General features: G+C 38.2%; 1 protein-coding gene across 1 annotated transcript; it reads right to left on the bottom strand.

The window, feature by feature from the left end:
* Positions 1 to 471: 471 nt before the first annotated feature.
* LOC108264660 (hepatocyte growth factor) lies at positions 472 to 26,053 on the bottom strand. Its single transcript, XM_017466402.3, has 18 exons — positions 25,589 to 26,053; positions 24,094 to 24,250; positions 23,205 to 23,317; positions 22,643 to 22,757; positions 20,650 to 20,792; positions 19,514 to 19,634; positions 18,406 to 18,524; positions 16,132 to 16,297; positions 13,989 to 14,122; positions 11,260 to 11,353; positions 8,568 to 8,704; positions 6,255 to 6,287; positions 6,038 to 6,143; positions 5,636 to 5,710; positions 5,086 to 5,235; positions 3,922 to 4,028; positions 3,669 to 3,811; positions 472 to 3,085 (listed from the first exon to the last, which is right to left on the bottom strand). Exons 1-18 carry the CDS (start codon positions 25,635 to 25,637, stop codon positions 2,903 to 2,905), a joined length of 2,145 nt encoding a protein of 714 aa, XP_017321891.1. The 5' UTR covers positions 25,638 to 26,053; the 3' UTR covers positions 472 to 2,902.
* Positions 26,054 to 27,133: the final 1,080 nt, after the last annotated feature.

Here is a 27,133-nt window from a genome sequence, read left to right as displayed (position 1 = left end):
AGTCCATATGGATGCACAATGGTTAAGCAGACTTCAGTTTTACTACCTAACTACTAAACAGAATTTACTATTAAATATGATTGTCCAGTTATTGAATTCTCCAGGTTAGAATCTCAAACTGATCCCTACACTCTATATAAGTACACTATCTATGAAATAATATACACCCCTCTACACTATTTAGTGCACTTTGGGAGTCAATCAATAGATTTCTACTGTACTATTATGTTCAAAGATATGGAAACGATTTATGTAGGATAATTATAACACAATTATCCTACATAGCTAACAGTTGAATGAATGGATGAACAAATGAATGAATGAATAAATATATACTGTACATTCAGTATTCATATTCTTGAAGGCGGGGCTAACAAGGTAAAAATCTGTTCCACCACAAGAGGGAGTTATGGATTTGTCTGTGACTAGCGTGAACAATTTGGTAGGGAAAAATGTACTGTACAAACTGGCTCATTTTGTTTAATAACATTTTATTTTTAATTTCAGACATGGTAAACATGGTAAAGGCACATAAAGGAGTCCTAATGAACACACAATGTAAGCGGATAAATACAGCTGTCAAGCTAATTCAGCATGAACCATACAATACAGGGGAATAATAAATTGAATATGAATATCTCCATACTAGGAGTGTATGTATGCTGTACACAGATGACATTTACAACCTTCTATTGTAAATAGCAGCACTGTACATTCATAAAGGTGACACATTTACACCAAAAAATAAAACAATAAAATAAACAACATTAAATTCCTAATGAAAACTGCAGAGCTGGTTGACTTATATAGGTCACCTCAGTGTAAATAATTCTACATTACATACCAAGTTTGCACAGAGAAACTCAATAGTTTGGTATGGAATCAATCAGCAAGTCTTATGGTCTAAATATGGAAAGAGATAAATCTTATAATCATAAAGTTATCACAGAGTAAGATGTTTACATGGTTTGTCTTGACTGTTTTTCAGCTCATGCTGAACATTCCTGGTATTGCCTAATATAAAGATCTCTGCCTTTGGACTCATACAAATTAAAGTCATCCTTCATATAAACCAACATTAATGAGCATCAGGAGTGCTCGGAAAGCAAGCACTTAGGAGCCATCTTTCAGCATGGTATTTGCTTAAGCTGACATGGTTAGGGGGGTAATATTCCAAGCTGATTGTTGTTGGATGCAGTCCAGAGTGAGAGGTCAGGAACGAAAAACTTGCATTCAGAGCAAACCACGGCCACACACAACAACCGACTCTGATGGACGGGTTTCATATCTTTGCCTAACTAGGTATGTTTCTCCACTAGATCAAAGAAGATTTATGTTGGCTTCTTTGTTCATGGACCCACACACACACACACACACACACACACACACACACACACACAAACATTAGTCATATTATCCTTGTGAGGACCTTCCACAGACATAGTTATTAATGCAGCTAGTTAATGCTATTCCTACACTTAAATCTTACCCTAACCTTAAATTCAGTAACAAAAATAAAACATTTTGACTGTTGAAGCTGTGGTTTTTGAAAAATAAAACAGTTTGACAAAACTGTCAAATATTTCTATCATTGTGGGGATCTGCCTAGTGCTTCCACAGGGTCAAAAGTCATATATATTTTATATTTGTGACCAAGATATAAACACACACACACACACACACACACACACAAAACTCTCTGTCCTGCAGAGCTGCATCCTGCCAACAGCATTGCTGACAAACAACGAATTATGCCACAAACACACACACATGGTCCAGCACACTCTTTAGAAGGTTAACTGATAATAACTACAAAATAGAACTAAATTTAGCATCAACTCTCTTTTTGAACCCAGCTTGCTTTCAATATTTTTATTGGCAATAATGTCTAGTGATCAAGATTATGCCAAAAAAAAAACAAAAAAAAAACATAATATTTTACAACCTCCATAAAAGGTCTATGAGACCTACCCAAGCATCGGGAGTGATGACTACAGTATTTACAACTCATAACCCTTCTACGGCTTCTGATAATAATTCAAACACAGCATATGTTGGGGATACATTTACATGTTATAACATCTACAGAGTTCACTGAACATGACATACACACCTGCATAAAGCAAACTGAACCTTCAATACATGACATGAGGAAGTGCTGTTGGAGCAGACAGTGTTTTGTTGGATGAGTGTGTATTCAAGTATTATCAGGAGCATAAAAGTAAAAAAAAAAAAAAACCTTCAATTAATACTACTATACACATATTTTACACATATACTATACACAACTTTCTGTAACATATAATACTGCAGGGTATGTCTGGAGCCAAGATGTACAATATGAATGTGTAAATTGACAAGTCTTTGTTTTGTCCATGTATTTGTTTGACAGGAAAAAGCAAGAATATTTTCTTGTTACTTTGTGCCAAAGTTTCTACAATTGCTACAATCACTAGATGCAGATCCTTATCTTTCCTTATAATCCAAATAAATTCTCAGAGATACAGTTTCTCTGCTCTTCTTTCTACAATTCTAGTGTACACAACATTCACAAATCATCCACAGATTTTGGGATTTCTTTTTCCCCAAAACAAGGTCCCGTGCTTCAAATTTATAACAATTTCCACAATCTATATAAAGAGTTACAAAGCTTGTTCTTGATCAGGGTTTAGGCAGCTGACCTTTGTACCTTTTCTTTCAACTTTTCTAACAGTACACATGGAATTGAATGAAATCCAGCCATATCACCTTCACTTTTTCATGAAATCAGAACATTTTGGACATAGGTTTAATAAACTTTGAATGTACGTAAGTCACTAATGTGGGGCACTTTGATTTTGTCTCTAATGTTTTGGATCCTCAGGACTGCTCAGTTCCAGGTTCTCTCTTATTGAAGCCCAGTTTAATAATTATAGTCTGAATATGGGTATGTTTTGAACACCTTGTGTATCCATCCTGTATACTGGGCCACGCTGACGAAGATACCTGGCCGGTTGTGTCGGGCACATCCTCTGCCATGGATACTCACTCCCACTATGACCTTACTGTCCTTTTCCTGACACACCAGTGGACCACCATAGTCTTTCTGTTGAAGTGACAATGGAGATGTATAAAAAAGAACAGTTATTTATAATGTATCCCCTATAAGGCTGGCAAATATGTCAAGCAAACAATATCAGAAAGTAATTTTAAGGCTGGATCACACAGGAAAAAAATTAACCATATGCAAAAATAAGTAAACCATTATAAATATACATAAATACAATACACACAAATACATATTTTTTTCATGTGGAAGTTCAACAGGCATATTGAATCATATAATGTTGAAAAGCTTTCCTAAAACATAATGTTGCATAGTCCATGTTTAGGTTTTTTTCCTTTCAAGATATGATTCCTAGGATTCATTTTGTTTACCAATGTTATATGTATTAGGTGTCACACACTGGTTTTAAATCCATTTCAATCCATTAAATCCATTCAAGTTTTTATATATTACTTCATATTCAGAAATAAAATACTATATTAATATATAGTTCCAACAGGTTAAGTCTCATTCTGATACTTTATATGCAAAGCAAAAAATATCAAATTAAAATATAGGCCTATTAAGATATGGCTCTAGGATAAGATATCCTATAGTATGTGAAGTATGTGAATCGTCTCACCTCACACACTCCTTCATCTCTCTTCCCGCCAGCGCACACTTTAGCGTCAGTGATCTGTAGCGTTCCTCTGTGTAACTGCTGGCAGCGTTCATTGCTAACAATGGGCAGCTGAACACTCTTTAGTGTGCCTTCATGTCCTGTGCCTTGAAGATTATAGTTCTCATTATTACATTGTACTCTTACTTATTACACTGTGTTACATTAGCTCTGTGAAAACCTGGCTCTGATTTGTGCAATGTAAGATAATGTGTACCTTTAGTTTCCCCCCAGCCATATGTTGAACACACAGTGCCCTCTGCAATGCTACAGCCAGCTACAGGAAGCTGAATGAACCTCACATGCTCAGTGATGAGAGCAGGCCTGAGATACAGAGAAAGAGAGAAACAGCAGTGACATTTAACTCACTGGACTATGCAATATACAAGTATATCCAAATAACTGTCTAATTATTATTATTATTATTATTATTATTATTATTATTAATATCATCCATCCATCCATCCATTTTCTATACCACTTATCCTGCAGGGTCATGGGGAACCTGGAGCCTATCCCAGGGAGCATGGGACACAAGGCAGGGTACACCCTGGATGGTGTGCCAATCCATCGCAGGGGACAATCACACATTACGGACACTTTGGACACGGCAATCAGCCTATCATGCATGTCTTTGGACTGGGGGAGGAAACCGGAGTACCCGGAGGAAACCCCTGCAGCATGGAGAGAACATGCAAACTCCGCACACACAGCGCTGCGGCGGGTATCGAACCCCCAACCCTGGAGGTGTAAGGCAAACGGGCTAACCACTAAGCCACCGTACCCCCCATTATTATTATTATTATTAGTAGTAGTAGTAGTCATTATTATTATTATTGTTGTTTTCTATTTCCTTATCCAATATAATATATAAAATATGATACAGTATATACAGGCATTCATGTAATTATTCAATAAGGCAATCATGTGACAGCAGTGCAATGCATCAAAATCATGCAGGTACAGCAGCTACATATCAAACTTCAAAATGTGGAAAAATTGAGAACTCGGTGACTTTAACCATGGCACAGTACTTGGTGCCAGACAGGCTGGTCTGAGCATCTCAGAAACTGCTGATCTCCAGGGACTTTCACACACAACAGTCTCTAGAGTTCTGTTCTATGGGCGGAAATACCTTGTTGATGAGAAAGAGGTCAGAGGAGAATGGCCAGACTGTTTTGAGCTGACAGGAAGACTACAGTAACTCAAATAACTACTTTTTACAACCAAGGTGAGCAGAAAAGCATCTCAGAACATACAGCATGTTGAACCTTGAGGTTCACTATAGTAAGTAAGTATAAGCAAATAAAATGTTTTATTTATTTATTTGTTTGCTTGTTTGTTTGGCTTAATTTTTATATGATGGATTGACGGATCTTACTGTGCCAGTTGTAGCAGGGCAAGTCCTGAGCCTTCTGGGCCACAGACAACGTGAGCAATCCTCCTTTCCTGCCTGATCCAAGTGTTCTCTCCAGACTCATTCAGATGCGCAGAACCAAGCCACACTCTGTACTCAGACAGATCAGGAACACTGAGAAAGACACACAGACATTTGGTTAATGCTTGAACCCTGCCATATGACCCTGCCATTTAGTTTTTATTTGAGGTAATGCATGCAAAAATAGTTTAAGAACTATGTATATGAGATTTGTACACAAAGTAATCCATAATACAAATAAACTAAAGAAATGCTATCCCTGATTCTCTGGCTTACATCTTTTCACATGGATAGCTTGTGAGAACATACATACTGTACATGGCGGTGGTCTAATATCTTCGGTCCTAAAAGCATCAGTAGCTATGATTTGTTATGTTAGACATGTAAGACAAATCGTGTGAGATCTGGAGAAAGACCTTTCTGACCTCCACAAATGTAGGGGTCAAATTGAGGGCGCGACATTGCTTGTGTAATGCGACTGCAGATAAATTACCACGAGGAGAAGCACTCTCTGTCCGTCAGCACCCACTCCTCACGGACCAGCGAGCCTCCGCATGAGTGAGCAGCCCTGAAGACAGACCATGAACACTCTCAGCATGGCTGCATATGACTGTCACACTTTATAAACCACAGATGATCCAGGCAGACATTTACATCATGCATTTCACATTTATCATATATTAACTTCTAAGCATCTTTGAAAGGGAATTTCCAGTTAATTCAAACTGGCACAGTGACACAGCACAAGTACAAGCGACACATTGTGTAAAACAATATTTAGATAAAGTTCCCACAAAATGCTGCCAACAGTATCAACATTTATTCCTACAAAATTTACTGTGACCTTTTGCAAGTGCTCAGGTAATTAAAAAGTAATGAGCATTGAGTTACCCACCCTTTCTGAATGCTGACCATCCAACTACCCTCTTTAATCGGAACAGGGCCACCGCCCACTATCCTCACTTGCTTATGGACAAAACAGGAGACGCCCAAGGGTTCAGCTACAAAGGCAAAAAACGGGATTTTTTTTTTTTTTTTTTCATATTCCGAAAAGCTCAAACAGCATTTCCAACTAGGACATAAGCAGCAAACATAATCTACTGTATAATTACCTTTTCTTGGTAGACTGTTCTGTAATTGCTCACCTAAAGAAAATACACAGGGTACAAAATTATTACTCCAGTTTTCATAATTAGCTAACCAAAGCTGATCAATGTCAGATAAACTAATGAGCCTATCTACACATTGTTTACAGTGTAATGTGAGAGAAGATTTGTGTGAGGTCTTCTGCATTCATTTAACGAGCATGTGGGACTGTTTAGGTTACATGATGATTGAGCAAGAATTTTAAACATCTCTGTGAAACACCTCTGCTCGGGTTTTACTCAGTGTTGTGTGGGTATGAGAGATAGAAAAAGATAGAAAGACACACCCAGTGCTGAAATGCAGACCAGACCAAATGGACTTGACCTTCTTTAATTAAATGTGTGTATGTAGACATGGATTGTAAGTCCAAAGTTTAAGAAATCTAATCAACACCATGTCAGTGTCATGGTGTGGCCTGACACAAAGCAAAGTTATTGTTACCAGCCTGAATTGCTTATTTATTAAAAAATTACATCATATGTTTTATCCATTCATTTTTACCCATCATATGTCACTCCCTCACCAGCCTCTCCTTTTTCTCTCTCTCATGAAACCAATAAGACAAAAATGCAACTTGTCATGTTACCCAGAAAGTGCAAAACACGAAACCCTCTATCCTGAAGACATTCTCATGTCAGGAAACTTAAAGCAGAGGCTTTACCTCTGCCTGTTACAAAGCACTGTCACTGAAAACTCATTCAAAAAACATTAAATAAATGTCTATTACAGAAAATCACACCACATCAACAATTACATGTCTTTTAATTTGTTTATGTAGAAGCAAGTCTGTTTATATGTTAGAAATTATGGCTTACTAGAACAGCCACATTAATATAAACCTGCCTTCAAGCAGTCACTAGCATCAAGAGCTGCTGTTATAGAAAATAAATCAACACCTTCTGACCAATCAGATTCGATTATTCAAGTAGACAACAAGAGTGAAGATCTGACTCAGTTTTCTGAAAAACCACATAACTTTCAAAGGATGAGATTTTTTTTTGACAGGTCAATGTTTGGAGACAAATTGCTAGCTGGTTAGCTAATATTGTTGCAGATTTCCTTACTAATTTAAGATAACATTTTGTGTTTTAATATTCAGACAAACTTCACTTTGTCCAGTCTCAAAGCTACTAAAAATTTCCACAAAATGAGCACACACACACATCTAACCAATGCTGACACAATGTGTGCAGTTGCTACATATCCCCAAAACATCGTATGAAGGTTGTTTGATCATTAGGAAGGCATTTTTGACATGTATTATTTTCCATTTTATAGCATTTGATAAGTCTGAATGTTTAGTTAGATACTGACATTACTCAATCATGTGTTACGGTTAAAATTAAATATATCGTTATTAAATGCTGGGTTTCAGTTACACATTAAACTCAAGAATGTCTGAAAGGATTGTTTCTCATGTAACAGTTAACCAAACACTAGCAGCTATGAATAATTACAAGAATATCTTACTAGGTAGTGGTAGCATGATGCATACAGTATTTCTTAGCAGAAAGATACAGTTAATGAAATAATGAATATTTCCAAATTAATGAAAAATATATATATATTTTTTAAGTATTTGGGTGAATCAGATATTAGTCCAAACATTTGATTTGATGCAAGAATGTAACTAGTGAGATTTTATTGCAGAGTAAAGCCTTTTCATCACAAGTGAGGTGTGCAAATGTGTTTTTGAAAAAATACTTATAAGTAAGTAGTTTTAATATGTTTTTCTAGTTATTTTCAATGTCAGTAAGATTGAATATTGAGACACATTGTTTCAAGTATTGTACAATCCAAATATATTTTTGTAAAATCATTTTCCCGAAGGACATACCATTTAAAATGTTTTTAGATCAAGTAAATTTGCCATTTTTGATGCGGGAGAAATACGCAAGAGAAATTGTGTAAATACAGTTTCGTAAGTATTCATACCCCTTGAACTTTTACAGATATTGTAGTGTTACAACCTGGAACTGAAATGCACTTAATTGAGATTATGTATGTCGTCAGTCTTCTGATTACACCAGAACTAATTTATGGATTTCACACCAGTGGGGTAAATACTCATGCAATATGATGCTTGTACATTTTTTTCTTATAAATTAATTTGTAAACTATCTTGATTTTTCCACCAACTTTAATAGTATAATGAAAATAACTATGCAGTGAACAGAAAGGTGTGTGTGTGTGTGTGTGTGTGTGTGTGTGTGTGTGTGTGTGTGTGTGTGTGTGTGTATGTATGAGAGAGAGAGTGAGTGAGTGAGTGAGTGACTCACAGCGCTTAACTGTGCAGTAATCCCAGGGGACGAGGGAACTGTTGGTGTAGCACCATGGCCCGTGCTTGTCCTTGTCTGGATTCCTGCAGAAATTGCCTTCCAGGTCATCATTCTGGGTCACCATGTCTCGCGCTTTCCTGACAAAAGGAGGATTAGAAAATATTTGTATATTAAAATAACAGACATAATAGACATAAAATTCAACCAAATCCATAACAGAGGCAATGTTCTGTAACCACAGTTATATGGAATCAGTGATGTTGAGGGAGTTTACAATACATCTAAAAATTATGTTTGTGTGCATTTATGAAATGAAACAGCTCACTTTAGATGTCATCATTAACCTTAGGATTCTGATTACATCAGAATGTACAGTATACGTAAGTATTAAGGTGCTTGTGAGCTCTTCTTCCCCACCCTGTTCTATACAGCTGTGTGGTTTGTTTCTCTCCAGAGACACAGAGAAGCATTTGGCTTCAACATTAATCGTGACATGACCCCTTTCTCTCAGCTCTCCCACAATAACAGCCAGGGTTCCTACATATTCGGGGAATACCACTGTCAAAAGACTACAAATTTTCCAGCAGGAATTCCATAGGAGTGAAGAAATCCAAATGTTACTAAGAAGGATACAGGGCTGAGGAGTTGGATGATTTCCAACCAGGTTCCTCTGTTCAGATCAAATTGACCCATTTAAAATTTTCCTTAAAGGTGGGACAATGATAAATATGATTTTTTTTTTTTTTTCCAACATGGAGTTTGTCTCAGTTTCTCTAATGGAAATGAAAAATTGTTTCAAAACTCACATTTATGTATCTATATTATAAAGGTTATGTTCATGATATTATGAACTGAAAGTAATCAGGTGAAATTAAGGCATTAAAAATGGTCTCAGTGTGAAAGATTAAAAAAGTAAATATGAAAACAAAAATAGTGATTGTAGTTGCAAGTATGTGAAAAAGATATTCTACTGTATTTCCATAAATGTTGTGTGTATTGCTAAGAAAATAATATGTAGAAGTTATTTAAAATACAATTATCCTTCCATAACATAATGAGACTGCTAAGTAGTGAGGGTTAACCTCAGGTTCTCACACCTACACACCTGAGTGACCTTTGACTTAGCCGTGATGTCTGGCGGAGTGTAGGTCAATTTAAGAACCAGACCCTCTTTGATGTGTGTATGGCAAGACGTCTGAGTAAGGACTGAGCATAGGGAGGTCAGAGGTCAACCTTAAAGCTTGCTGTTCCAGCTGCAAGAGTCTGCTGTTAATTCTTGGAGAATTAAGTCACCCTGACTGCGGCACACTGCCATCAATTAGAGCACTCTCAAAAAGGGGTTTCTCCACTAAACTGTGTTTTTCTTGCACAAAAAAAATGCAAGGAATTTATTTTCCCAAGCAAGACAAATACACCCTGACAATCCAGGGACCCATGTGCTTTGTTTCATTGCGTTCGTGGGGTTATGCAAAGCCTTGGGGGGAGTGAACTTTGACCTGGAACTTGTTCATGAAAACAAGGAAGTTATTTAACGCCACACATTTTGGGGTCAGCATGGACAACAGAAACATCACTGCACTGTTGCAATCAGAAAAATGTACACACACACACACACACACACACACACACACACATTCCACACACACCTTCTCAGTAACAAAAAGCAATCTTTGTCAACTAGCACATTTACATATATCAAGTATTCAACCAATGTGGAAAAATCTCAATACACTTGGATTAAGCATGCTAGTTTTAACAGAAAGTAGTACTACTGGTCTCAACTAATGTCAAAATGTATTTCTAGATCCTGTGTTTTAGGAATGTAAAGACTTATGACCTATCCACGACTCTGAAATCCAACACAAGAAAACTGCATAATATGTCCATGATTGCTGTTTACAAATCGCTCAAGACCATTTTAAATATTAAAATGTACACATAAGGCCATATAATTTATTTATTTCTAAGCTACAATGTCTATATTTTTTATTATTTTAGATCTATTTTGTATGATACACTACATGAAAATAGTCTTTTTTTGTTTGTTTGTTTGTTTGTTTGTTTATTTTTTGAGGACTAGACAAATGTACTCATTTTTAATGCATTACTATGATTAGGGGGCAGTTTTGACCTTAGAAACCGCTACATGCCTGCCTGCATACAAACAAATATATGTATGTAAGAGGTTTATCATAGATTTAACACTACGAATGGGAATCTTTCTTTCATTTTTCATTTCAGATTCTTCATTGATATTTGTGTGGTCACACTGAGCTTAAAAATCAAAGCCCAGAAACGTGTGGGTGTGAGCTGTTTCTGCTATCCTATTAATGTTGCTACCAAGCTTTACCCTTGAACCACAAAGATAAATAAATCATTCAAGCAGCACAAGGAATCAGGATACTGTCCTTGAGATCCCACAATGCATGAAGTGTTAATAAGCAGACTCAAATCCGTGACCATGGAAACTAAATAACTGAAAAGATGTGCTGCACGATTATAAATATATTTTGTAATGACTTATAGTAAGATTGGGCAGGCTTTATAGAAAAAAGTTCAATGAAAAATGTATCCAGAATCAGGAGTTTGTGTTTAGGGGTTAGTTTTTGAAGAAAGCTTGTTTTTATGGCCTGAGTGCACTCAGTATGAGTGAGCGGGTGTTTCTACTGAGTTTGAGGCTTCAGGATCTCACCTCTCAGTATGGTCGCTCCATGGTGCACAGGGGATGCCTGAACGAGTCTTCATCTGCCTCCCTCTGTACATCTCGCCACTTCCTGTATAACACTCTGAAACACAAGATGAAAATCGAGGAATATGTTTAGAGAGACCTGACAAACTTGAAAACGAATAATTCGTAGTCGCAGTTGGTTCTGCATCAGCGCCACTGTAGAGACCACGTATTATGTTATATACATAACATAGTATATTTTCAATATACCCTTTTTACAAATTGCCTTCTTTGAAATTGTGAAATGGTTCCCTATGGCTGACATTTTTTCACCATTGATCTGCACAGTACAGAACAGGAAACAGTATTTTTATCCACTTACAGTTAAAATTACTGTAGAGTGTTATATTTGACACCTTGTTTTAGGTGTATTTACTTTACTTATTATTTAGTTTCTTCAACCGAAAATTTTCAGTGTTATCCCTACTGAATATAGTCAACTGATGTTAACTTATGTTAGCTAAGTCGAACATACATTGATCAAGTTTATTTCACATGAATACACTCAAAACAATCACATTTACTTTGCCATAATGCGAGATAGCTGTGTCAGTGCATCTTTAAAGCAGAAAAAGCAAGCGCCCAGCCAAAACATTACTAAAGTGAGACTGGGAAGGGGGTAAGGCTTCCAGAGGTCGGTTAATATCAGAGAGTTCAAAAGACCTATGCAGTCATTGCAAAGTTCATATGTTGATTAGCTCATCTGCTGGTTTTATTGGGGTGGAAAACAAGGCTCATTTGGCGTATTTTCGAGTGATACGCAACTTTTTCAGTGACTCATACAAACATACTCCAATGTTAAAATACATAGCTCCTACGCAAAATGAGTAAAGGTTGGCGCATCTGGGTTACATAAATCTTGCACTATGTATGTCAATGTCCCTACAAAGACAATACATCCAATATGTCTACACATGAGGTAAACAATGAGCTGGCAGTGCTTACAGAAACGCACCACAGCTCCATTTACCCCATATGCCCTTATCCCAGTGGCCCCAATCAGAACTGTGGCTAAATTGATTTTAGCATCAGCACCTAACCATGTCCTCCCATGCGCCCTCCCTAGCATTGTTAGGCACACAAAGCTGTCAATGGTGATTAATGTCTGAGGCTTACTGTCATATTCCCACACTACCGTTCACTCCCGTTGTGCATGCCTCATACTAGAGCCTATTTTAGTGGCTATGGAGATCGGACCACTGGGAGCAGTCTGCACAAATGCCAAACCTCGGTAATGGAAGAATGAGAGCATCTCAGAAAATGCTGCATTACAAACGAACAGCTTATGTTTCATGAGGACAAGTGAGCCCAAAAGAGCAAGAGATATCAAAAGCAAAAAAATGCCCATCAATCTTTTACTGAGGCTATTTAACATTTTTGGAAAGACAAGAATCACAATGTTGTTACAATTAGTAAAAGATCTTGTTTTTCCCCCCAGTCACTTATATTGAAAGCATATATGGAAAGTTCACAGCACATTGGTCTATATACTTAGGCCCCATTAGTGCTGCGTGGAATGCACAAAAAATAGTATATTGCAATTATGAAGTTACATGTTTAAGGTCTGATGCAGTACATAAAAAAATCAAGCATAATATTTAAACAAACCAGTGGACCCGGTGTCAGCCTTTATGGTTGGTCTTGATTAATTTAACAAAAATTCAACCTTTTCCTAGGATGACAACAATGCTTTACAATAAAATAAAATTTAATATATTGAATCGAATGAAAATGTGGTTTGTAAAAATGTGAATGCATATCTCAGACTGTCATATTAGCACTGGATAGGTCAACATGGTCATGACATGGTCAGTGAGTGTAGTACTTTTCTCTACTCCTACATTCTCCCACTCCCACACTGCGGTTGCATTCAGATCAACTTACACCATTGCGGTTTGCACATGCACATCCCTACTTATGCACATGGACTACCATTAAACAGTTTGTAACCCATACCTCGATTTCACTTTTTTCTTCTCATGCCTATATGGCATTTACACGTCACTTGCACTTTATTATCACCCTATCTCATTGTCTCTTTGCACGTTTTACCCATTGCGACTTGCTGTTTTGCGCTTCTGGTTAGATGCTAAGTGCATTTCTTTGGCTTTCTATGTTTACTCTGCTCAATTCCAATAAAAGGAATCTAATCTAATCTAATCGAATTTAATGTGGCCAAGAACCACCTACATTTATAGACCAACTCTATTTACTCGCCACTAACTACAGTACTGTATTTCAAACAAAATTTGTGAATAAATAAAGTTAATAAGTTTATTAAATAAAATAAAGTTTATTAAATAAAATAAGTTTATTAACATTTTTTAATCCACTACACCTTGCCCTGAAAACACCTTATCATTGTGTTTAAAAGTTTGTTTTTTAGTTTTAACTTTTGTATTGACATGGGCAAGGATGTATAGCAGGGAAGTTTGAATAAACAGGTTGTAACCAACAAGATTCTGAAGCTTGTGTCCAGCAAAGTGTTCACAACATTTCAGATAGAAACTGAGAGTTATATGGTGATTACAACTGACAAATAATATAATGTGCAGACCTAAGCCCTGTGTATATATCAGTTACCTTTTAAGGCAATGCTGACTCAAATGTAGGCTGTGACATAAGACCATTAGATTTTGGTCCATTAAAACATAATATAACAAAGGGTGCACTGAATGTAAAATGGAGCTTACCATCAGCTTCAGCTGATATTGCTTCACAGCCTGGGATGCTCGTGCAGAATACCCAAGGCACATTAGGGTCAGTAGTGAGGCACCATGGGACATCACGGCCATCAGGATTTCTGCAATAGTTTTCCCTCAGGTCCCTGCAGTGCATACATACATAAAACAGTGTAGAACATAATGTAGAACTAACTAACATAATGGATTTTATATTACTGTTTAACCGATCTGATCCAGCCAAATAAGCAGTTTGAACAACACTAGTAATGTGTTGTTTGTGAACAAGTCAGCTATTTGAGCCAGTTCTTCTAGATGAATGTTGAGAGATGATCTATGTGAGAACTTTTTTTTTCCTTCAGCTTCTGAGCTGTTCATTAGTGTGAAGTGTGTCTGAGTCAGCTGGGCAAATGAGGCAGCATGATGGAAGATCCGCTGCACTGCTGCTTGTTAAAGATGTACTGCATGTCAGAGGATTAGGGGAGGTGACCAGTTATCAAGATAAATAGAAATAAATCTTCTTAATGAAGCACAGCCACAGTAGGCATGATAAAATTAACACAGGGATGGTTACTGTATTTATCATTGCACATTGCTGATTTTAACAATTGTCTGGTTTATGTTACAGTTGTCTAAACTTTGTCTGGTTTGTAAAAAAAAAAAAATGTGAGTGATCTATTTGGGAACCAAAAGAGTCGTGTTTTATTAGTGAGCTGAGATAAATTATTTGATTCACTAAAATGAATCCATTTTAGTGAATCAAAAACCATTTCCATCACTAAATTTAGAAATGTATTGATCAGAAATATTTAGTAAAATATTATGCTGTGTTCCAACCACTTTGTTTAATTTCTCATGGAGCTGTATTAAAGGAGCAGTCTGTGATATTTAGAGCCCTCTGCTGACTGTAAGATGAACTGCAATTCCAAAGAAAATATTCACAATTTCCCCTTGCTCTAAATCAAGCACCCTACCTGTTGAAATTATGTAAGCCTCACGGTTGCCTCTTAATGAAAAGGAATGGTGTTGAGCAACTGTGTTCATGCTGGGGATGAAGCTCATTTCTGGGCTGGAAAATATTTTAAACAAACTGATACAATCTATTGCATGAAAATATTGTAAATCATTTTATAAGGTGTGCTTGAACAAGGTGTATGACTTCATCAATTCTGTACCCCAACACCTAGTATCTGGACCTTCCAAACTGCTCTAGAAACAGATCAGAACTTCTTATTTGTCTTTGTAAAGCTGTACCATTACAGGCTTCGCTTCCACTGTCAATAATTTGTTCTCACTTGGCCATTATACTTTACACAGTAGTGTGTTTATGCCTGAGCTTGTTTCTTGTTGCCCACCCATGTATGTCTTTAGAGATGCAACTATATTAATGTGTGTTTCAGGCCAGAGTTTCCAAATACAAGACGACTCAATAGTATTAATACTCTTACCCCAGGAGTGTAGGCTGTTTTAAATACCAGCACAAGATAAATAAGGATTATTACAAGATATTTGTAGGGTTAATTTATACTTCTACAAATGTACACATGTATTCCAGAGATTTTCAAACAATTCACCATGCACATCTGCAAAATCTCAACTAATCATTATGCAAATCTGTAGTGCTGTGCACCAAGCAAAGTTAATTGGCCAGCAATGAAGTGTATCTGGTAGCACTGGGATTGGGACAAGGCTCAAACAAATGCTCCATCAAAAACCAAAAACTAATGCAAAAGCAAAATTGGTTGGCTGAAGAGATACAACAATATAATTACTTATTAATTATCATTAAGTGAAGTGACACTGAATTCTTGCTGGGAGACAAATTTTGTTCAAGGTCATGGAGTTGTGAATGACAAAAACAAATGTGGTGCTAAAGAAGCTTTTAGAATAATATTGCCTCGGGGCATGCAACACTGGCCCCTAGAGCATTCATTCACATCATTTGTAAGTACTTAGCCACCTATGACACCTATAAAATGCCTGGGCATAATGCACACACATGCTTGAAATTTGGCCATTTCACAATGAACTCTAAGGGTGTACAGAGATTGTGGAGATAGTGGCGTTACACTAGCAGCAAGGGTATGAGGCAAATATAGGTATTATAATGTACTATACACTGTATTTAGGAGGTGTCTGTATGAGGCACACTCACTTGCAGCGGTACTTCTGTGGTGTAAAGGAGTGTGAATGAGGAAACTGGGCATCCCATCTTTGACAAATTAAACCATCCTTGGGGACTGCGACCGTCCCACGATATCCTTCCCCATTCCCCCGGAAACACGTCGTAGTCGTTTCAACATCACTGTGGCTGTCAGATTCTGTGAAAGCGGAAAAACACAGAGAAGGAATGACGTAAAAAAAATCAATACACAACATTACTCATTGAGCATGACAAACGATGACTCGTTCTCTCTACAACTGTGAAAGTTCATAATGCAATAACAGTAGTTTTGCTTTGTGGTTTTTTCTTGCGTCCTGAGTGAGTCAAAGCAGCTGCTGAATGCAATCAATAAAAACAAGCCAAATATTTCTTAAACAAACACTTGTTGAGTCAGTTAGCTCTCAATGTTTAATCACAATCAATAAATGAATAAAATAGGGACATCTTTATATTCCTATAATCAAGAGTAAGAGTGTAATGCAATGCCAATAACCACCGGTATTTGTATTCCGATTTAAACCTGAAGTGGGCATGGCCTAAACTGGAATGGGTGAGGTTTTTTGGAAAACACTGGAAAAATCTGGCTCTGACTGTTCCACAACCTCAGCTACATCATCCGAGTTAATAAGTTATCTAAACTGCAGATGTACACTGTAATAATTGATCTAAACTGCAGATGTACACTGTACTGTCTTTTTTCCCCTGTTTGCACCCACATAGATGTTTGCCTGTTACTTTTATTTGTATCTGATATTTTCTAAATTGATTCCATTTCTAAGTATAAATTAGTTGCCTAAATTAAATTAAGGATACAATAATGAATGTGGTAATTTCATCACTTTTTAATCATTTAAAAAATATTTGTTCTGCAAGCTTCATACAGTATATCATTGTATGAATATATGTATACTGATTTGCTGGATCCAAGTTCTGACCCACACCTCCAGTATCTACCAGATGCTATGTAAACTTACTGCCAAGTTTTTAAATAAATAAATTAATTAATTAATTAATTAAAAAAAGAATAGTATGCGTACTATTCATATCTGTATTTGAGCTCTTCATTCCAAATAATGTATTTATACTCGGTTACATCACTAATTCAAAGGTGCATTGGCCCTTACACATGAATGCCAAAATCACTCTTGAATTGGAACGGCATATAACATTCAATTCAAGCATGTCCGCTCATACTACATAGGGCTTTCTAATGGCATGTTAACATTATTTATCACTGCATACTCAGGCAGTGTCATGTAGGATCAGCTTCATTAGCAGCAGTGCAGAGTTGGAAAAACAACACAATACACTGCTTCATGCTTAGCTATGTTTACTGCAGAGCAACAGCCTAGGTTTTAAGAGCCTTCTTTGGCCTTAAGACCAGGGCTCGGGTAGAGAGGAGGTTCACTTTCCAAGTGGACCTACGCCATCTAAATCCGCACACAGATGCTCTGATCGTTTCTGCAGATCATTTCTGCATCAGTATCCACACAGATGGGACGCACATGGCTGAAGAACTGTGTGGAGATTTTGTAAAGAGAGAGATGTAAGAAGAGTCTACAAGTTGTAGATCCACAGCGTCTGAAAGAACTAGTAAATCAGTTCTGTTTAAAAAAAAATGTACAGCATGGAAAGAACTTGTGAACCAAGCACGAGCACAGTTCCACCAGGCAGTAAGTCTTATTTATAAAATTTAAGCCAAAGCTAAGTCTGATATCATGCTTCATTGCTTCCCCAGTCATTAAAATATCCCCAGGAAGAGTGAGAAGGAGCTCAAGCAGGAAGAGGAAAAGGTGAGGAACTAAGGCTACTCATTAATGTAACCAGTTACAGTGCTGTGTGGAAAAGCCTGTCTGAAAATATATATGTGTGTGTTTGTGTGCAAGGCTGAAACCCATACGTGTCTCATGTCTGCAGAGCAGACACAGGGTTTACAAAGCAATCCAAAACACAGGGCCCCAGCTCTCATTCAGATAAGGCCATGCACCAGTGCGCTGATGAGGAAAAACAAACACTTGGAGACTCTAGTTTACAGCAGGAGTGAGGGAGCGTAACGGAGGAAGAAGAAGGTTTTTTTTATGGACAGACCCTCCTCTTCTCTGTTCGCCACAAACAACATTCCTATGACAGTCCCAAATGAGTGGGGAGCTACAGGAAGAGGAAGCTGTAAATTTGGCAAATTCCTTTTTTTCGGTCTCCTTTACTTGTCTACACACACCCAGGGAGAACCTGTATATACTCACACACATAGACAATCACACTCACCACATTGTTTGACATCGCAGTACTCCCACGGAGTGTCAGGATCAGTGGTAAAGCACCAGGGTCTCTGGCGTCCATCTGGGTTCCTGCAATAGTTATCCTTAAGTCCTTTATCTGGGTACCTGTCAGAGAGAGTAGAGTGAGCAACACTGTGCAGCCTTGATTTACGACAAGAAGTACCCACAGTCACCTGCAGGCTTTCTGCATAAACCAATTTGCGCAACGGATACAGTCAGCTTCTGTGCAATCTCTGTGAATTGCTTGGACCGTGAACCCTAAAGCCTCTAAAGCTTAAAACAGCATGGCCAAAACTTGCCTCCTTGGCAGATTCGTGAAAAACAGTCACTTTTTAAGGATACACCATTTCCCACACTGCAAAGTACTGGGAATATACTACATTGATTTCACAAATGCTATTCAAAGTCACTGGCAGATGCCATTCCTCATGAGGTAAATGTACTTCAAGCATTTCCAGTGTTTGATGAAAGTGGTATCGTGAGTTTATCGACTCAAGGAAGGGTAGCTCAACAACTCGCATCCATTTCTCAACCCCTACCCCTATGATTTTTCAAGACTTGTTATGGTTGTTAGGCAGTACATCAGCTTGATGTTAATTGAGTGTAATGTTGATGAATATGAAGTTCATGTAGAAATACATAAGTACAGGATTGCGCACATACAGTATACAGCAATCGAGATCACATGCCTTAGAGGTCATAAGATTCCCGCCAGAAATTTTCAGATTTATTTCTTGTGCATAGTTTCACCAGCAGAACAGACATGTCGTAATGTACTCCAGAAGCGTGAGTCACAAAGGTGTGGATAAGAATGAAACATCAATTTTCAGGTAACTTTTCTTTAACAAAGCATTTTTGGAAGTTTGATCTGAGATTTTATATATACACATTACATCAAGTTCCTCATGAAGAATTTACACAATATTGTGCATGATGTAAATATTTAAAGTAACTGCTAAAGGTATAGATTTATACAGCAAGGTTTCAATGTATCAAAAGGATCTGATCTATTACTCAGAAGTGCTTAATACACTGTCCCAAAATGTATATAACATGCACCTATGGACCATGTTCCCACCAGGAGGGGTTCGTACCTTTTGGGATGGAAGAGATGTTTGTGAGGTTCATCCAAGTCCCAGCGCTGGCACTCTCTGCCACTCTCCGTGTGGTCCATGGGCCCGCGGTAGCTTTCTCCATTACACATCATACATTCCACTGTAGATCATGAACATGGTTGGTAAGAATCTTAGTCTTGAGAAGCAAGCCCAAAGGAATACTCTCTCTCTCTCTCTCTCTCTCTCTCTCTCTCTCACACACACACACACACACACACACACACACACACACACACACACACACATGCACAGCTGAGAGACTTTAGCATGCTCAGAAAGGAGAAAATGACTTTAACATGGTTGTCACATTATACAAGAGAAATAAAAACAACTGATGATGGAATGTTGAATTCCCGAAGCACATTGTATCAGGAATTAGGTTAATGTTTATTGCAATCAGTCTCTTATATCTTTCTCATCTAACATTATGTGAATTCCTGTATGTACCCATTAGACCGAATCCTACATCAGGTAACACCTCACCTTAATAAGCTGAAATACCACCCATTAAGCTGTCAGTACATCCCCAGGGGCAAACCAGAGCTTCTAACTGATTTCAAGTGATCAAAGGTTACCGAAATGAGTAATTGAAAATCTAGAGGCTTAGTCATAATGGCCCGGCGAACGTCACAGCAGAGAGAGGTCACCTAAGCAGCAGTGCACCCTCGAAAGCCTGTTATGACTGTTGTACTCCCCTATAAAGACTGGAGCAGCATATTGGAACCAGATGTCTAGCCCTGGCCATTTTCGTGAAACCTTGATTTTACATCCATCTGTGTGTGTTTCTGATTATGGGAAACTAATTTATTAACAAACCCTCCCAGCCGTATTTCAGCACAGTACTCTGAGAATAGACAGAAGGCTGTCTCTGTTTGCCTGATCGCTATCTCCAGAGAAAGCTCTCTACATTGCACTCCGCATTTTCAGCCCACATTCTCCCATGTCCTGATTTAGCGAGCAGAGAAGTGCATGCAAAAAAAATCCTGGCTCGTGACTAGTTCACTAGCAGAATGTCTCCTTACCTCAGAGAAAGAATTCTCAAAATCAAATCAAAAGGCAGCTCAACAGGAAATTATTCAATGAGTTTAACTGACAGAACGTAAACAGAAGCTTACCTTGCGAGCACTGGGGAATGTTGCAGTTTTGATAACGTATGCTGGGATTCTTGGTAAAACACCACGGCCCTGTAGTGCTATTGTCTGGGTTCCGGCACAAGTTCCCCTGAAGGTCCTTCTTCTTATGCCGCCGGGGTAAGAAGCTAAGTGTGTTTGATAGGTAAAGGAAGAGCGAATGAGGGTAAGCTCAAGGGATTCTATCATTCCATCTGTATATTCTGGAAATAACAACCAGCTGTGCTACTGAGACTTCTGTATGTCTGTTAACTCTGGAAAAGACTTCCGTTCTAAACAGATAAAAAAAAAGAAAAAAAAGATAAATGGCAACAGGAAGACAGACAGCCATCCCAGATACTGATGTCACCCACTTCCAGTCCTCCTCTGCACTCCCACTCATATGAGTAAATCAAAGACCATAAAGCAGGTTCAGATCAAAAGGGGGAGAGACACTCAGACTCAAAGTGAGACAAAAAAAAAAAGAAAAACCAGCCTCCTCTGTCTATAGAATATTTTTCACACATCATAGAAGTCCTTTAGGATTTATAGAGAAAATAAACATTGTTACAGATGTGGAAAACCTAAACACAGTAAAATATAAAAGTACTCTTTAAGATCCATGTGAGTCTGCTCTATCAAATATTTAATATTTGGAATTGGGTATTGATCTGAAATTTGGCTGCCTTTACCCATATGTGAACTGAGGGATTACCAGACAAATGGGTAGATACCTGCTCACAGAAAAATGTAGAGGTCAACAACCCTGTGCCAGGGGGCCAGAGCAATTCTCTCAGCGGAGGTCTGAAAGTGAGCAGGCCCATAAATCCCATATAAAGTCCATACGGTCTAGTCAAAATGTGTCCACTCCAGTCAGAAACTCAACTAGACCGCAATACTAAGTTGTGCTTTAAATCTGTTTTAAAGCTGTCAATGATATCAAAATGTGACAAATTAGTTAGACTCCTTTTTCCAGTGTTCAGATCCAAAACTGCTGAAACAGTTTCAAAGCAGGTTTTTTAACCTTACGGCAGTTCATCAGGAAATATAAAAAGTTGAAGGGGAAAGAAAAAACAAGGGGAGGTGAGAATTAAAAAAAAAAAACCCTCAAGGTCCCTTCAAGGTAGTCATGTTTTCATGTGTTGGCAGCTTTGTGAAAGTCTGAGACATATAGCTCTCTTGGCACCGAGTCACAGTCTCACTATTCTCCCCATCCCTAGTAAATGACAGGCAGTAAACCGATGGCTTCATGCTGTTTCAGCATCCTTAATGAACTCACCAGCCATAATGAACTCTTGGCAAATAAGCCCTTCACATTAGCTATCTTATCTAAGCCTTGTGCTGCATTCTGTCAAAGCTCCCACCATTATGCCGACCCTCCATGCTAACTTTTTTAAAAACAACTCCTCCTGCTCAGCATAATTATTTATAGAAGTGTGAGTATATAAATGCAGATTTAAGTGCAGTTATTCACAACTCTATAGATGTTTATATTAGAGTTGTGGATGATGTTAGTAGGGCTGTAGGTCTCGAGTCTGGTGTTGAGATATTTTCTGTATTGACTTGTACTTGTCTGAGACTCATTGTCATTTTTAGATGTTTGACATAGAGTAATTTCTTCTTCTTAAAACAACACAGCATAATAACTGCTGCAATTCACAAATGAATCCAACTGGCTGGAGTAAAAATAAAAAGATGGTTCATGGTTTGACTCTGTCTCACTTTAATTTGGATTTAGTCTTGACTTGGTCTCGACCCCCTGTAGACTCTGTCTTAATTTGATCTCAGCTAAACTTGGATTTGAATAGTGGCTTTGACTACAGCCCTAGATGTTAGTACAGAATAAGCATAATAAAGAGGGAATTAAAAAGGACTGGTGAAATTGATCCAGACACAAAAAGGATTTTGAAAGAATGTCTCAGACAAAGACAAACTAAAATATCAGGAATTTGAAGAAAGATTGCAAAAAAAGGCAGAGGGAATAGATGGAGAATCTTACTGATGTTCATGTGGCGTGTTCAGATCCCAGTTCTGGCACTCAACACCACTCTCGGTCACTGATCTCCTCCCTTTGTAATTCAGGCCTGTGCCAATGATGCACTCTCTTACAAAGTCTACAGGAGCAACACAGCAAAAGTGGTCAGCTATTGCATGTCATGCCATGTGCCCTACAAGCAAGGACAATTGCACTCACTCTATTTTGTGAGGAAAAAAAACAAGATTTGCTGACAAAGTCACAAGACAAGTTGTCAGTGCTGTGTCATTTCATTTCACTCGGGTGATGAACTCCTGACATGTGCATGTCAGTGTGTATACAGATCATCCACCTTTCATCTAGCTTTAACATTCCAAAGCAAGCCTTTATAAATTAGGCCTCTAAACAACATTAGAGAAGCATTTATATAAGCTGATAAAAGTGGAAGAAAGTGTGTCTTTAGCATAAAGGACCCCCATGAAAAACCAGGAACAGATGTATGTTACTAATCAAACCATATGGAAGTAAATTCCTTGTCAAATTACAGCATCAGCACAGCAACTGTAATGCAAGAAAGCTTTTGTACCTTTTTTTTCGTAAAGGTCAAAGCTGAAGTCAGTCTCGGCAAGGACGCCCACTGTGAGGCTGTCAAAGGAGAGTAAATGACACTTTGTGCCATTTTGATCAAAGATGAAAGCTCTGGAGAGAAAGATTGCATGCAAATTAATCAATTCATTCATTTACTTGGTTTAGTTTTTTTAATAGACAACATTTGAGGAATTAAGGACAAGGGAAAGAGTGTGTGTGTGTGTGTGTGTGTGTGTGTGTGTGTGTGTGTGTGTGTGTGTGTGTGTGTGTGTGTGTGTGTGTGTGAGAGAGAGAGAGAGAGAGAGAGAGAGAGAGAGAGAGAGAGAGAGAGAGAGAGATGATAACCAGCTGTTTGAGTTTAGAAACAGCTGCTACTTTTTCTACCTGACAGAATTTGTGACACTGATATTTTAATCTCTAAATCATGCCGTTTCTATGCTAAATGTCACTACAAAGTATGGCTGATATTTCCGAGCTTGCCAAGGTGCTATTTGGCAAATGGACCATTACACAAGACATCAAAATAGGAAGTGGTTGATTTGCTGATCATGCATTTCCAGTTGTAATGTAGCTTCCAGCTCCTTCCTCTGAGCACACTGTGCAATTCACACTGAGCCAACTTTTTTTTGTTTTTGTTTTTTTGTTTTGAGAAAGTTTTGTATGAGATTTTCAAGATGGCACATACTATCCATTTTTTCCATTTGATCAAAAGCCAATGTTCCATCATGGCACAAATATTTTTGCCTTCATCAATTCGACACACTGACCTTCATATCCCACTATGGGAAGGCTACAGGTGGTTCCCTGTATAGACTGCACATGCTTCCTGTGTATTCATAAACTGTAGGAGATTGACTGCATTTAGTAACCCTGACCGGCCCCCATACCTGCAGGTGAAGGGGAGTTTTCTGTTGCGGCTGCAGCGGCGCACGCACTTCCCCAAGCTCATCTTCTTGCTTTTCATCATATAGGAGGAGTCAGGCGGAGCAACCAGACGAACCCCGTCAGTCTTCTGGTAGTCCTGAAGCGCATGCCTCTTGCTTTCTGCCATATGAAACAAATTTGTCATAGGTCATATACATTTCTTTAAAATAAACTCCTAATAATAATGAATAAAGGTTACACAGAAAAAAGGGTATAGTAACAACAAAACTGCCTCTAATAAGACTATAACTGATTAAGTAGACTAGACTCCGGCAGCACAGAGCAGAAAATGAGCCAATACCGCATGCTTTAGTGCAAGATTAATCCCGTTTGTGTAATAAGATGCAAGGATATCCATCATTTTCTGATTAAGTACAGTGACTCAGGTTGAGTGGATTCATTGTGAGGGCCACGTGGGAACGTGCCAAATCCTCACTGATCGGGTAACAGAACTCCTTCAGAATCGAACCAGAGGCAAACTTCCACATGCATGAACAAGCTCTAGTGTCTAAGGTCATTGGACATGGTTGCAGTCCAAGTTCTTAATGGGCAGAGGAAGGAGGAGAGGTTTTATTTATTTATTTTTTTAAGTTTTTTTTTTTTAAGATAAGCACACTGGACTGGTCTGTTTCTAGCCTAAACCTGTCTTGAATGTTGAATGGAAATACATGGCAGCTGGGCAAAAAAATTCACATCTGCATCCTCATTCCAGGCAGCATTCCAGTGGTACCAGGTTTGAACCTTTGCCCATCAACATTTGAAATTTAAATTGAAGTAAACTCGTGCATATTTTTACTTTTAGACCAATAATTTTCTAATTAGTGAATATATCGCTAACCAAGAAGCAAACATTCTTCACATACCCCAGATTAAAGATTAACTGTATTTTATTTTATTTTTTTAAAGAGATGTAAAGCACACACCACACACTACAGAGAGAGAGAGAGAGAGAGAGAGAGAGAGAGAGAGACCTGAGTTTATTAAACCACCCTGACTGTTTATTATTATGAATTTTGCATCTCTGAGCTATGACTGTGAGGAAGCTCAGTGTTTTTAGAGCCTACAGCAGTTCCACAACTAAACATAAGTGCATCTTGCTTCTTTAATTCCCAGCTCCGTGAGTCATGCGTCCAGATGTAGGAAAGCTAACGGACCGCACAGTTCTTTCGCCACAACATCTTTCCAGAGCTTGCGAAACTTTATTTAACATGTAGTAAAAGTGTCCCAGCAAAAGTGCGACACGGAGACACAGTTCAGATTAAAAGTGCCCGAAACAGGATTTTTGTTGCGCATGGGCTCAACTCGCGCTTCACCACAAACCAAGTTTATAATCGTATCTATCCAGGATAATCGTAGCTCTGGTAATAAATGAGAGCTCATCGTATAATCCGGAGATTTATTGGAGACAAAACTGCAATCTCGAGCGGAGAAGAGGCGCGCCGCATCAGACTAACTTACCCGAATAGAGCAGGACAGAAAGGCAAAGCAGGAGTTTATAAATCCACATGGTGTAGTCGTGTGCTCTGATCGAGGCTGCTTCGAGGAGAAATGACGAAGTGTTTTGCGCGCTGAAGCTCAGAGAGGAGCCGAGCTGCTGGCCGTGATGTCCACTGAGCGGAGGCTGGTGATGATGATGATGATGATGATGTTGATGTTGAGGAGGATAATGAGGATGATGATAAGGCTGATGAGGATGATGATGTTGATGAGGCGCGCGCTCGGAGTCCTACACGGCGCCGTTATCCCTCCCCTCTCTCTCCATCAGCCATTTAACGCGATCCCAGCGTCCAGGATGAGGAAAGCCCCCTTTATTACAGGCACAATTTCCTGGCCAGTGCTCTTAAGACTTGAGGTTGTTGAACCAGAGCGGGAAGTTCATTTAACACGAAGCACAGCTTTGTTAATGTACTGACTGGTATCAGATCAGTCTACAGGACGGGATCAGGTCCAAGTCTCCAGTCCTGTTTGCTCCCTGTTTCTGAAATGGGAGGATCTGTGTAAAAGATATATATATATATATATATATATATATATATATATATATATATATATATAGAGAGAGAGAGAGAGAGAGAGAGAGAGAGAGAGAGAGAGAGAGTTCCATCAGTTTCATACTAACCACTTTTAACATGTAGTCATACCATTTTGGATTTCATGATGTCTTTGGGTTTCTGACATAACTTAAGGTATATTTGTCATGTCTGTGCAAAGCAAACATATTTTACCATGAATATTTTATGTTCTTGACTTTCCAGCATTTATCATTCATGCTCAGAGAGAACTGTTCTCTAAACATCTGTGCAGCAAATGTGTTTGTTTCTGTCAGAACATGGAGCAATTTACTATGGCCCACTTCTCCAGCAGTTATTAAATCTCCTGAGATTGAGCTGAAATAATGTTTTAATACTATTTAATTAAAGTGATATGACATTAGAGAATGTGCCACTTACATTTCCTTACGTTTCGCCTGTAGTGCACATTAAGGGGGAAAAAGGAGCCCCTACCGGTCCCCTCCAACCCAACCCCCCTCTCATTTTTCTTTAACCTAGAACCCCGCTCTTTCTTTGGGTTCCCCTAGAGAAATAACTGTAAGATCCCTTGATCCCTTAACGTTAAGACTTGTAGATTTGATCTACAGTCATGAAACGTCCTGTTCCATGTCTTTCATGACTGCCAACATGGGAAAGTAGGCCTAACAGAAATCATCCATCAAAGTTACATAACAGTTAAAAAATGCATCTGTAAAAATTTTAATCTATGTTCCCATGCCTTTTTTTTTTTAGCATAATTGTAATGATATCAATTTATTGGCAGCCATATTGTCAAAATCCTCGATGATTCTCAATTTATGGCTATGTTGGTCAGTTTATGGCAATGTTGCTTAGTGTTAGATGTTAGATGGCCTTTTAGGGAGGAAAAGGTTCAATCTAGAGCCCTTAAGGGATCATTGGTTTGTCAATCTAGGAGAAACCTTAGGGCTTGAAGTAGAACTCATGTGGAACC

Source organism: Ictalurus punctatus, chromosome 4, assembly GCF_001660625.3.
Source record: "Ictalurus punctatus breed USDA103 chromosome 4, Coco_2.0, whole genome shotgun sequence".
Lineage (NCBI taxonomy): Eukaryota > Metazoa > Chordata > Actinopteri > Siluriformes > Ictaluridae > Ictalurus > Ictalurus punctatus.
The sequence above is the reverse complement of the archived record's forward strand: the minus strand, read 5'-3'. Positions and strand labels throughout refer to the sequence as shown.